This window comes from Dysidea avara, chromosome 11 (assembly GCF_963678975.1).
Source record: "Dysidea avara chromosome 11, odDysAvar1.4, whole genome shotgun sequence".
Lineage (NCBI taxonomy): Eukaryota > Metazoa > Porifera > Demospongiae > Dictyoceratida > Dysideidae > Dysidea > Dysidea avara.
The window spans coordinates 9613165-9625544 of NC_089282.1; the positions used below are offsets into that span (position 1 = coordinate 9613165).

General features: G+C 35.8%; 1 protein-coding gene across 3 annotated transcripts in view; it reads right to left on the bottom strand.

Moving 5' to 3' along the window:
* LOC136238942 (lipopolysaccharide-responsive and beige-like anchor protein) overlaps positions 1-12380 on the bottom strand; it is a 65517-nt gene that overhangs the window by 25696 nt on the left and 27441 nt on the right. For all 3 annotated transcript variants that reach the window (XM_066029659.1, XM_066029658.1, XM_066029657.1), the window contains 27 exons: positions 11915-12007; positions 11760-11862; positions 11623-11704; positions 11287-11425; positions 11125-11189; positions 9010-9125; positions 7591-7985; positions 7247-7406; positions 6972-7128; positions 6035-6084; positions 5839-5946; positions 5664-5774; positions 5152-5611; positions 4874-4935; positions 4696-4760; positions 4529-4637; positions 4361-4474; positions 4259-4308; positions 4087-4208; positions 3789-3911; positions 3597-3721; positions 2938-3046; positions 2134-2236; positions 1859-1974; positions 468-580; positions 201-338; positions 28-147 (listed from right to left, as the gene is read on the bottom strand). In XM_066029659.1, coding sequence (XP_065885731.1) covers positions 28-147; positions 201-338; positions 468-580; positions 1859-1974; positions 2134-2236; positions 2938-3046; positions 3597-3721; positions 3789-3911; positions 4087-4208; positions 4259-4308; positions 4361-4474; positions 4529-4637; positions 4696-4760; positions 4874-4935; positions 5152-5611; positions 5664-5774; positions 5839-5946; positions 6035-6084; positions 6972-7128; positions 7247-7406; positions 7591-7985; positions 9010-9125; positions 11125-11189; positions 11287-11425; positions 11623-11704; positions 11760-11862; positions 11915-12007 — 3508 coding nt within the window. The remainder of the gene's footprint in view (positions 1-27; positions 148-200; positions 339-467; positions 581-1858; positions 1975-2133; positions 2237-2937; positions 3047-3596; positions 3722-3788; positions 3912-4086; positions 4209-4258; positions 4309-4360; positions 4475-4528; positions 4638-4695; positions 4761-4873; positions 4936-5151; positions 5612-5663; positions 5775-5838; positions 5947-6034; positions 6085-6971; positions 7129-7246; positions 7407-7590; positions 7986-9009; positions 9126-11124; positions 11190-11286; positions 11426-11622; positions 11705-11759; positions 11863-11914; positions 12008-12380) is intronic.

Below are 12380 nucleotides of genomic sequence, written 5' to 3' on the forward strand. Positions count from 1 at the left end.
AGAGTTGATATAACAATGGACACTTACTCTAACATCAGATGTACTTTCTAAACAATTCTTCCAAGTTTCTTCCATAGAAGAGAATACTCTGTTAGGATCATCAAAATAGCCTCCATTGAACTCAATGTGGAGGGATGAATAAGGTTCCTATGTACAATATTAAAATCAGTAACAATGAATTAAATATAGTACAAACGTACCACTCTGATTAACCAGTGTAGGGTATATGCCATTGTTGAGTAATGAGTTCCAAACAGAAATTTTGGCATGTCATCATCCATAAAATCATAGCGTGTTTTGAACTGTTCTAGTCGGTCTGGATTCAACAAGCCAATAGGCTGTGAAACAAGATATGCAGTACATACTGCATTCGGTTACATTTTAAAGATGACTAGATACTGTAATGCAAGTTAAATTTAAATGATTATACAATATCTAGCTATATAAGATACAAATTCCATTCATACCTTAGACAAATCTCTATAGACTTTTGGGTTGTTAAGATCTAATTCTTGAGAGCAGTAATCGTTCAATATCCATGGAAACACTGGGTACTGGCCAAGGTCATTATACGATCGTCCTAAAACAACAGAAAATCAGTGATAGAAAATAGAAACAAGTACACAAAAATTTGGAATTTTCAACTAGAGTAGGGACCATAGCACATCAATAAAAAGTACTGAAACAAACTGAAGTAGTGCACGATATTAAATCACAGTAAAACAATAAGAAGTGTTATTGTTTTACTGTGATTTAATATCGTGCACTACTTCAGTTTGTTTCAGTACTTTTTATTGATGTGCTATGGTCCCTACTCTAGTTGACAATTCTAAATTTTTTTGTGTACTTGTTTGTTAACTTTTTTTGTAAATAATTATTATAACTGGTGAACCCACACATACTGCATCTGAAATGGTGCCGCGAGCCTAAGTTATATCAAATATTGTCTGAAAAGTGAAGCATCCATTACGCTTGGTTATGGGCTATGTTCAACCCGTTACACAGCAGTACGAATCAAGAACTGTTTGAAAAGCACCTCTGCAATCCACGCATACTGAAAGAAATAAATGGTGCTGCGCACCCACTTATATTAATTATTGTCTGAAAAGTGAAGTATCCATTACACTTCATTGTCAGCTATGTTCAATCCGTTACATAGCAGTACAAATCAAGAACATCAAAGTAGCCACTATGAAAAAATACAGACGATTTCCATTTCGAAGGGAAGCATTCTTCATGAACTTACCAGTATCCTCCTTTGTGTCCCATTCATTTTTGCTGACAGCAAAAAGTGTCAATTTGGCGGTAGCACGTGATGGCCACATTGTATGTACTGCGGTATGCCAAAAGGCACCTCTCGGGCTGAAGCGACGTTGAACAGTGAAAAATTCTAGCCAGTATCCTTAGACGTTATCAAGTTACGCTTGTCTGAAGGCATCAGTCAGTCAGTTACTCAGTCAGTCAGTACAAAATTCCATTACATAATTTTTTTTAAAATTCCGTAGCAACTTGTTGAAAGCATTTCGGGTCGATCTGAAAGCTTGTTTGGGCTTAGTTTAACTGCCTCATCGTCGTCTGGAAAATTGAGGCTAGTTTTTGAGTGATGTTATTGTGTGGGCCACGCCTACTTCTTTGTGGTCCCTACTATACAGTACTATCGTACTGTATGATACACAAACTGGCAATATTTAATGTATACAGTTATGTAAATTCAACCGAAACTTTCAACTACGGATTCCAGTAAAAATATAACACAATTCAATACAAACTGTACGTACAGCACTTGATTAGATTTATGAGACATGTACAATTTGCTCAAACTGTATATAATTGCATGTACACACAAGCTAAAAAATACCTGATATAGTATTTAAAAACATCAAATAATCAAAATTCGTTATTTCTCTCTTTTGCCATCTTGATGACATATTAGATTTCTTAAATAGCTGCAATGAAGAAGCTAAGGAAATTGACCTATGGCAATGAAAAATGACATGAAAAAAAGATGAATAAAACAACACACGCACTATATATACCACCGCAAAATTACTATAATTGTTAGGGAAACACATAAGCAAATGTAAACACACTACAGCATTGCTGGATTATATTCACAAATTCATTATTTTATACCTTGTAATAGGTAGTCCATACAACTTTCCAACTCCAACCTTGGGTAAACGCTTTACAAACTGTTTCAGGGCTTGGAAGTTGTCAAAAACAAAGAAAGTGGCCACTATATAATAACACACAGATGTAAAAATCACCAAAAGAAATTACAAAGAAAAGACAAAGTTAAGCTAAGGAGAAAAATAATTAGATAACTTAAAAAAATTATAGAAACTTGTTGGAGGGTTTGAGGCTGTTCTAAAGACATTGCCGATTCTGCCACACTGTTATGAAGGAAAAATGAGGCTGGTTTTTGAGTGATATTTTGGGCAAGACAGTCCAAACCTCCATGATCCCCATACTGTATAACATATGTGACCAACTGGCCAGTTCCAAAGACACTATGGACAATGCAACAACCACTGCCATTAGTCACTGAATAAAGCTAGTTAAATAGTGCAAAGCTAACAGTTTGATTCAACTTATAAAGAATGGTAAGAACCTGTAGATAGCCCTGTAAAGCTAACTATAGGTTAAGTTCTTGTATCATGGCGGCCAACCAACCTGATACACATCCCACCCTGTACACGTATGAAGGCACAACCAGTTCAAATTAGCATGGAGTTATATTTGGAGGCGATGGGAATGGAGATCACATAATGGAATGTGGAGGTACTTTCCGAGAAGGAATTATGTATGTGTACAGCCACATGCATCCGTCGATCAGATATCTGTCCATTAAAATTTCTAAGTTTAATTCACAGCATACAGTGTACTAAATATATGGACAATAACAGGCATTAAACTACAACAAATATCTTCTTGTACTTTGATTGCAGAAGAACACTTCAGCAGCTCTTCTTTGGTGAAGATACAACCGTGAAAACACTGCAGTCACATCAGCATACCACCACTTCTCAACACATGATGTATCCAGCTAATGGAGACAAGTAATTATAAATTATGTGAACACTACATAGTTAGGTAGGAATCAATAGAGGACTTGCAGGGTGATGTAATTCATCGTAATTGCTAAGCAACAACAGATGTTGGCCATGTTTTGGGACAACGTGATGACTGAAAACCGCCTTCTCACCATTTGTAATTGTCTATAGTGAAGCAAATTCGTATATATAATGCTGTTGAATACCTTACATCCAGCTCGTTAGAAACAATGAAGAAGCTAAAATTGGTGAGTAATTCATCAAAAACTAATTAGCCACCTGTTTCACAAAGCCAATGTTGAGGAATTCTATTTCGAACCTAGCCCTTCTTCCCAGTGTCACTATATCTAGCCCTTAGTGAATAAATGTTATTACCTTCGCTCTGACCCAATGTGCGCCATAGATAGTTGTCCCAAAACATGGCCGCCTGACAACCATTGCTAGCCTGTGTCGTCACACGTGCAAGTCCTCTATATATAATTATTAAACAAAAGTGCCTATAACATTATATTTGAGTTATACATATTCTATTGCACATCTTACATAATTAGAAACTTCAGTTGTGTCTTTAGGGTTGAAACTAAAAGATGATTTGCCAAATGTCAGTGTACCGGGAATAGCATCTGCCATTAGAAGTATGGAGCAGCTCATAGTTAAAAATGAACTACCTATACGGTTAATATAAATGTAAAGTAACACATACATGTAGTACAATGTGATACACAAATTGCGTACCAATGCTTTCACTGGTATCCTCGTCATCTATTAACACTTCTAGTATATCTTCATTCTCTGTGTTCCACTGATAGTTGGTTGGCTGTACTTGAACTGTGCCTGAATCTGAAGTGTCAGCAACAGCTACAAAATACGCACAACATTTCAGCCAACATTGCTGCACTGCTATCAGCACATATTTTAAATATAGATGAGCCCAGCAGCTACATTCCTAATAGTGTATGCTGATTTCACATTTAACCAACCAACTTAGCACCCCATATGCTAAAGAAATAACCAAGCACAGTGGTGTTAATACCTTTATTTCTAGAGGCTTGCAAATGGGCGGTACCACGAGAGTTTTCAACTAATTTAAGTCTTCGTCTGCTGCTATCTTCAGTTAAACATAATTTCCAAAATCCTGATGAGGCATCACTTGTACTACAAGTATACAAATGTGTAAAGTAACTACGTCTGTAATATCTAAATACCTTGTCGACAAAGTTTCAAGAATACCCTCCTCATTCACAGATTGCATTAACTGTACCAGACATGATTCAAGTAATACTTTATTTATTAACCTTCTTGGTTACCATTTTCCATTCATTTACTGAAGCAACATTGTGTCTTGCTAGAGCAGTTACATTTATATGATCATTTTCACTAGTTCGTTCTGAAGACTTTGTAAGATAGTCTGCCATAGTTTGCTAAGTAAGTACCATAAACAAACAATAGTATTGTTAGCTGTATACTGTACGTACATTTCCTTGTGAAATAATCTGGAAATATTGTTTAAAACTTTCTTTTACAATGTCCAGTTCACTATCTGCTATGCTTCTCATGTACGAATCACAAAAGGTAACTAGTTGCCTATAGTACAGTATAGTATGGAAAGGAACACTAAACACACATATACAATTTCACTTACTTTCCTTCATCAATGAGTTCTTGAAATATTTTTGCAGCAGCACTCTTTATGGCCAAATGTAATTCCTAAATACATAACAATTATATATGCAGGGTGATGAATATATGCAGTGTGATGAATATATGCAGTGTGATGAATATATACAGTGTGATTATGTCCATGCGACATAAGTACATACCTGAGAACATAGTGACATAGCTAATTCTGCAGCCGTACATGATTCTTGAAATACAGGTAGAGCTAAAGGTAAAACAGCCAATTCCATGTAAAACGAAATCTACAAAGACATTTAGTTAATTAATAACAACTGTTTCAAAATATGGTTTTTTTACTTGATACTGGAGGGTTACACAAAAAAAGCTCTACACAATAGGACCTTGTTAGATATATTGTAGTCATTTTTATCACATAATACAGTTAAAGATTGTGATCACTACAAAATACACACTGAATTACCATCTACAAGTACTGGCTTTCCACTCGTTCCAACAAATGTTTTGGACAAGAGTGTCTTAAACTTTTTAAATAGCTGACACAGGTAAGGAGCAATAACAGCTAAAGTAGCATCAAGTTGTTCAGACAGATCCACTGTTGTACTAGACACAGAAGAGGAGCTGACTTGATACCGTAAAGAGGATGAGGGCGACGTGACTACTTTAATATTATCAGAATAAAGCCTTGATGGTGAGCTTTCTTTGCTATCAGAGTGACTTCTCATGCTGTCATCATTGGTTACACTTTCGTCATCTATACCAACTCCTGAAAGAGATTCTCTGCTAAAAGTAGCATACACCTGTTTTACTGGTTCAACAGGATGAACGTCGGTTGATTCTAATATAGCCTTATAGCATGTTGCAGACATTACTGATAAGTAATACACAATGCAAAAAACCATTGCATCAGTAGCTTTAGTGTCCTATGGATAAAAAATCGAATCAAATATATTAAACAATACTTACAATGCTTACCACATGTGACGCAGTTAAGATCAACTGCAATGTTGAAATCACACCTTGATTAAGACAACATTGGCAGTTAGTTAATTCCGTCCCTTGTTCAACTATTTTAGAATGTAAAAACTGTAGAATACAGGTGTATATACAAAATTATGTACTGGAAATGAGCACATGTTTACATACGTACCTTAGAAATATTAAGGTCTTGGTAACCTAAATAACCCAATAGCTCATCTGCTTCATGATGTAATTGTTGATAATCAGCTTTTAGACAATAATAGTTAATACGCTGCTCCTAGATTTAGAAAATTAGATTATGTGATAATGCTTATAATTAACACCTATTGCAATTAGTATATTTATGTACATACAAATGGAATTACCTCGAATTTTGCATTATTATCAATTACATCCAGTGATGCCAAGCACAACACTTGGAAAAAAGAAAAGTATTAGATTCTACACAATATATATAAATGCACAGCCATGCATAGAAAACCATTGTACTGTTTAAGTAGGGATCCCCCAAAAATGACATGCACCGCCTAAAATTCCACCTTTAAAAAAACATCTTACGTGATGAAAATCACCTTTATGGAACAATATTAGCCTATCTAACAACAAATACAACATGATAAACAAGAAAACACTTACAAGTGGCCAGTTATAATTTTAAAAATTGCCGAAACTCGAATTTTCATCTAACTGACTGCCTGCCTGCCTGACCACAGTTGCAAGGCTGGAGGCCAAACAAAGCAGTGCACAGCCACCATTTTACGCCACAATAACAAACTCACCAGTGGAATGTGTCTTTGGGGTTCTGATGAGTGTGTGCTCTCTGCGTCTTGTCCTTTCTTTTATCTTTATTCAGGCTGTCTTCATCCTTCTTCATGCAATGAAACCATTTTGAGATGTTAATTTTCCCTATCAACATTTTCCTTGAGCAGAATATTAGATGTTGCAAACTTATTTAAGCGCTTACGCTTGGTAGATACCAGTAACTTCATGATAGGTTCAATACCACACCCACTCAACCACGCCTATACGTACAAGAGATGAATGATGGTATTACAACATAGCGCTCAGTGGGAAAATCCCTACCTTGGCATTGTACAAGATGATTGTTATATGTAGGTAAGGATTTTCCACCAAACTATGCTGTAATATCATCATTCATCTCTTGTTTCACTACTTTTTATTGCTTGGATCCCTACTTCACTTTTAAATTAATAATTTTTAATATAGTTATAAATGATAAAAAGTATGAGTTGCTGTTAAAGGATGAACCTAGAGCAACAGACAAGCATTAAAACCATTTACCTAATCTCAAACATTGTCTTTGCATCCCAGCTGGAGGCATTCTCAATCGTCCTTCAACAACAGAGAACTTTAGTCTTCCTTCCAGAACAATAACTTTGGAAATATCAACACATAACCTAAGAATCCTTGGAATCATAGTGTCAAATTCCATGGCCTTCTGCAGTGAACAAATAACAGAATAGTAAAAAACGACACATATACCACATATATGAAAACCTCTTCAAGGAAGAAGCATACTGAAAAAGTGTGTACATATGTTAGTACTAGTGTATTACTTTTGATGATTTCTTTGTAGACAAAGATAGTAGAGACTTGAGACCTCCAGTTTGGATGATAACACCGTCAACACTTAAAGCTAACAGATGTGCAGTGTTTGACAAGAACACCATGTTGGCATTGCCTTTATAAAGTTCTTCATATTGCTTTTCTGAAAGACTAAACAAAATATACATTCATATATGTAATATAATATTATCCAAATTAATAAGTTTTTTGAGTTTTCTCCACATTTAACTATTACTGTTTACCCAGCATCAAATGTTTTGAAAATATAAGCATTCAAATATTTTACATACTGCTTGCAACTGTGTTCAGTGTATGTTAATTCTACTATGCCAACCTTTTCCATTTTTTAATAATTTTCCAGATAAACTCTAAAATATCAGCTAAAATTCGGAAATGACCACCAGTCCACATAAACTTCCCAACTTTCTTCCCAGAAAATGACACAGATGTCTTCACAGACACTGGTGATGGTAATGCTTCATAACTCTCTGGGATAGACTCTTCTGGGGACTCATCAAGCTGTGAGACAGACTCCACATTGTTATCATCTTCTGAAGTTTCCTCAGCATGTTGTGGTGGTGCCGAATCTGAATCGTCTGTGATACTAGGTGAAGGCTTGCCTATTGGTTGATCTGTAATCACTTGTAAATCACTTAAAGATAAACTGTCAAATGATTGGAACATCTTCAAATATTCAGATTGTTGATCACCAGAATCATGTGCCTGGGTCTTAAAATAAAATGTAAAAGAAATGTTCAAGTAATAGATCAACTCCAAACATAAGAGTGTATAGACTACATGCACATGTAGGTATACAGTAAAACCAACATGAATTCTCAAGCTGGACTATAAGGAGTGTAGATAAACAGTAACGCTGCAGCTTTAAAGAAAAGGCATATTGCTAAATGTAATCACATGACAAACAAATAAATGATAAAACAAACTGATGTTGTGCTACTTCTAAAAACCAGGTGCCATGCATCTAGCTAACTCATCTGGAATTAATCAACTATATGTAGTACTATTTTATTATTTTAACCAATAGGTTTTGGTTGTGCAATAATACTTAATTTATTGTAATTCTTGGATTTCATAATTCACAGAATTTTCGTAATTTTTCAATTATGTTGCTATGTACCAAGGAAGCGCTTGTGAAACAAACCACTTTTAACAACATATTATGCACAGAAATATCTTCTAAACTGTTTTATAGTTTGACTATCGTATTTTTTACCACAAATTCTCTTGACAAAGCCTCAAAGCTGCTCTTCATTTTCGTTTGTGTACTTAGTGGATACTCTCCCTTTCAAATTCAAAGGGATAGGTTATTCCTGGTAGTCTACGAGGGTTGCACCATTGTTTTTCAGGTGTTAAATGCCTGTAAAACCCAAAGGGAGGGTAATTCATAAAGTCTGAGGAGAGTTGCCACAGCCGTATTTCATACCGCCGAAAAGAAACCACCTCAGAGCAAAGTTTACCTGTGCGGAAGTTTAATACAGACTTCATTTTGCTTTTACTTCTCACACACACACGCACGCACGCACGCACGCACGCACGCACGCACGCACGCACGCACGCACGCACGCACGCACGCACGCACGCACGCACACACGCACTTTTATGAAAACAATTTCAGTAAACCAGGCGTGTGCCCACAGCCGGCCTTTGGCCGGATGTGGGCGCGTGCCTGGTTTAAAAAAACAATTCAAATGCTACATGTAGGTCAAACACACTTGTATGTACACATACGTACATGAGTATGAAGCCAGGAGGCCACTTTCACCCAAGCTTTCCATCCATCTTGCATATTTTCCATACAATATTGGAGCAGAACATTTATAACTTTGTACTTCAATTCAGTCAAATCATCTGTGCATACAACATAAACATGGATATAACATAGACACCATTTGGCAAATATAAGTTATGTATGTAATACAAATTCTGAGGGTCTATAATGTACCAGGGAATTCTTTTGTAAAAACATTTTTGTAGCTACTGTATGATATACATGTGTAACTGTTCTATTAGATGCTAGTGACTACTTTAGCAGAGTATCTCCCTTATTCTCACCATGCTACCAGTAATATTAAGAGGCGTGGTCGATATAAATGGTCACAATAAGTACAGCTAGATCATTAAGGGATGTGCCATGGTGCTCGATCTTTATTGATGCTGCTAGATTGTAAAAGGGCACGGTCAATTCTAGCATGCAGTTATGAGTATGGTGTCTCTTCCATTATTTACTCTTGGTAATACCTCTTACAGTAATGTGAGTGCTTTAAACATGTGGCGTCTAAATACAGAAAGTGTCGATGCATCTCAGTATGGTCCCATTGCATAAAGAAGATGACAACCATGGTTGAAGATAAAAGGATGGGCAAGGTGCAGACACTTGTCGGAACCCTAGAAGACATGTGCCATTGGTGAGTTTGCTATTGTGGCATAATATCATAATATGGTGGTCATATGATACATCATTTAGCCCCTAGCCTTGCAACTGCAGTCAGACAAGCTGGAAGGCAGGAAGAGGTTTGGGTGGTTAAATTCAGCATGCTAAACAACAGCATTGCAGGCTATCACAACAGCTTTTAAGTGTATTGTAGATTACATTGTGTTTTGGGTCACACTAAATAGCCCATTAGGCATGTGGTTGTAACAAATTTGTTTTGTGCAGCTTACCTTAATTGGTTCAGTGCTACCCTATGACTCTTCTGTAAAGGTGCTTTTCATGGTAAGAACAGCAAGAAACTATGACAACTGTTTAACCATGAACACAACTTTTTCAACAAAACTTCACCAGATCTTATATTGCCGACCAATGTCATCACAAATAAAACAAGATGAGATAACTGTCTGGTAATGTGGGACTAACACACGGTAGTCTACGTACAGGTGGACAATCAAAAGCACTTTGTAAATACACAATTTAACCATACTTAAAGCTTGAAAATGTCCTTTGATATATAGGATTGCCATGTTTGCTTTTATATAAACGTACGAACACTGTTCTATGTGGCAAACGAAAATCTCATGTTCCATACATTCTCTAATGCAAAATTTAATATAGGGGCTTAAACACACGTTTTGCTACTACTCTAATCTAGAGTTGTACCACTTATGGGTTTTTGACATGTACCGATATCTGATATTGATGCCCCCAAAAGAAGCTGATAACTAATAGTCGATCCGATATTTGCATTTTAGTTAAAAGTGTACATTTACCTACCTTAAAACAACATGTGCATGTATTCATTGCTATATTCTGCCTGTGGTGGTGGGTTTCTATTGTGCAATCCAGACAATTAGGCACCCACAAACATTTTTATGTGTACTCCCATGAAGCCTTAAATATTTCTGCATTACTCCGCATTCTAATGGCTTGTGAGAAAGCTGGTACAGCAAGTTCCCTTGGACCCTTCTTACTCTATAACTGCTTCATTTGTAAAGACTGTTATAAGCTTTTCAACAACAAACACTAGAACCATGTGTATTTATATGGCTTCTCATAGAGTAGCGTTTGTTTCAGAGTGAACAATAAGCCACTGGCACTAAAGAGCCACATGAATAACGTAGAAAACCAATGCATAATCCATTTATGTACAAACTATTACTGTATAAACATTGGTAGCAATAACACCTGCTGTACCGAATTGGTAAATATTACCATATCAGTGGCCAATATTTTAGCCGATCCGATTATCGGTACACCTCTACTCTAATCACGAGCCAGAAGAGCACTATGTTTGTAATCTTGTGTTCACTGCTTTTTACTGCTTGGATCCCTACTGTATATTTATAAAATACACTATGAATGTATGGCTATATGCATACACACGTGTGCATACATACATACGTATGCACGTACCACTTGATTCTAAGTCACTTAGTAATATCAAAGATTTCAACCATCCAGGATCCTTTAGCAAAGCTCTACAAACACAATATATACAAATTCATCACAAGTATATGTGCAAGTATCAGTTTAATATAATTTGTATGAATGCACATATGTATGCTACAAACTTACTTGCAATTGTCTTTGTTTTTGTAGCACAATGCATACAAGCTCGAAAGAACTTGTAATTTAATTGACTTGAAGATTTCAGAGCTGGCAGTGTCATCAGTGTGTGGAATGGATAACAACTCGGCTAATATGCTCAAGACATCTATAAATACAGCTAACATAATAATGTTCCCAAAATATTTATTTCATACACGTACATGTACCGTATATCATTTGTTAAACTCTTCAACTATGTACCAATAAGTACACATACATGTATTTAGCTTGAGTAGATCAATACCATGTATAATAATTCACTTTAACAGAAAAGCACCATTCCATGTCACTATATACACTTACAAGAATTTACTATTGTATGTGAATCTTCTAAAGGAACAAAATGACCATCTATCACATATCTTGTTGGAGCACAAATCATCAGCTGATAAACGATGAAATATTACAATACAACAGTATCTACACATACACACACATACCTCATAAAAACAGTTGAACACCCCTATTGACATTGGGTCTGGCATTTCATGAAACTTCTGATTAACTTTAAACAATATTTGCTGATGCAATGTAGTATATTTACTATAAGAGCACATACACAATAATATAAAAGTGTTGTCAAATGTAGAGATACCTTTGTTGGGTGTCATGAATAATTTTACAAATGAGTTTCAGTCCATAACATTGGATCAGTTTCTCTTTAGCACACAAAACATGCAAACAATTCCTGAAGAAAAATAATCAAAGTACATACAGTACAATTAAGTAACAACTTTTAGATGAATGCAAGCATACACAAGCAGAGATAAAAAGTACATCAGTTAACAAAAGAAACAGCACGTCCCCTGCTCAATATATTAATAGCACATGTACCTCCCATGTATGCAGTGTAACATATATGTATTAGGTAAGATGCAACATGTTACAGTAAGAGATACATGGGTACGTGCATGTTGCAACTAGAATTCCACAATGAAAACAAATGCTTGGTCAATACAAAATGAAACAGTAACAGAAAGAAAAGGCTTGGTAAGTAAAAGCTGCTGTGTACATATGACTGTTCTTCATGCTGTACACATTCTCAAGTAATCAGTAATGCA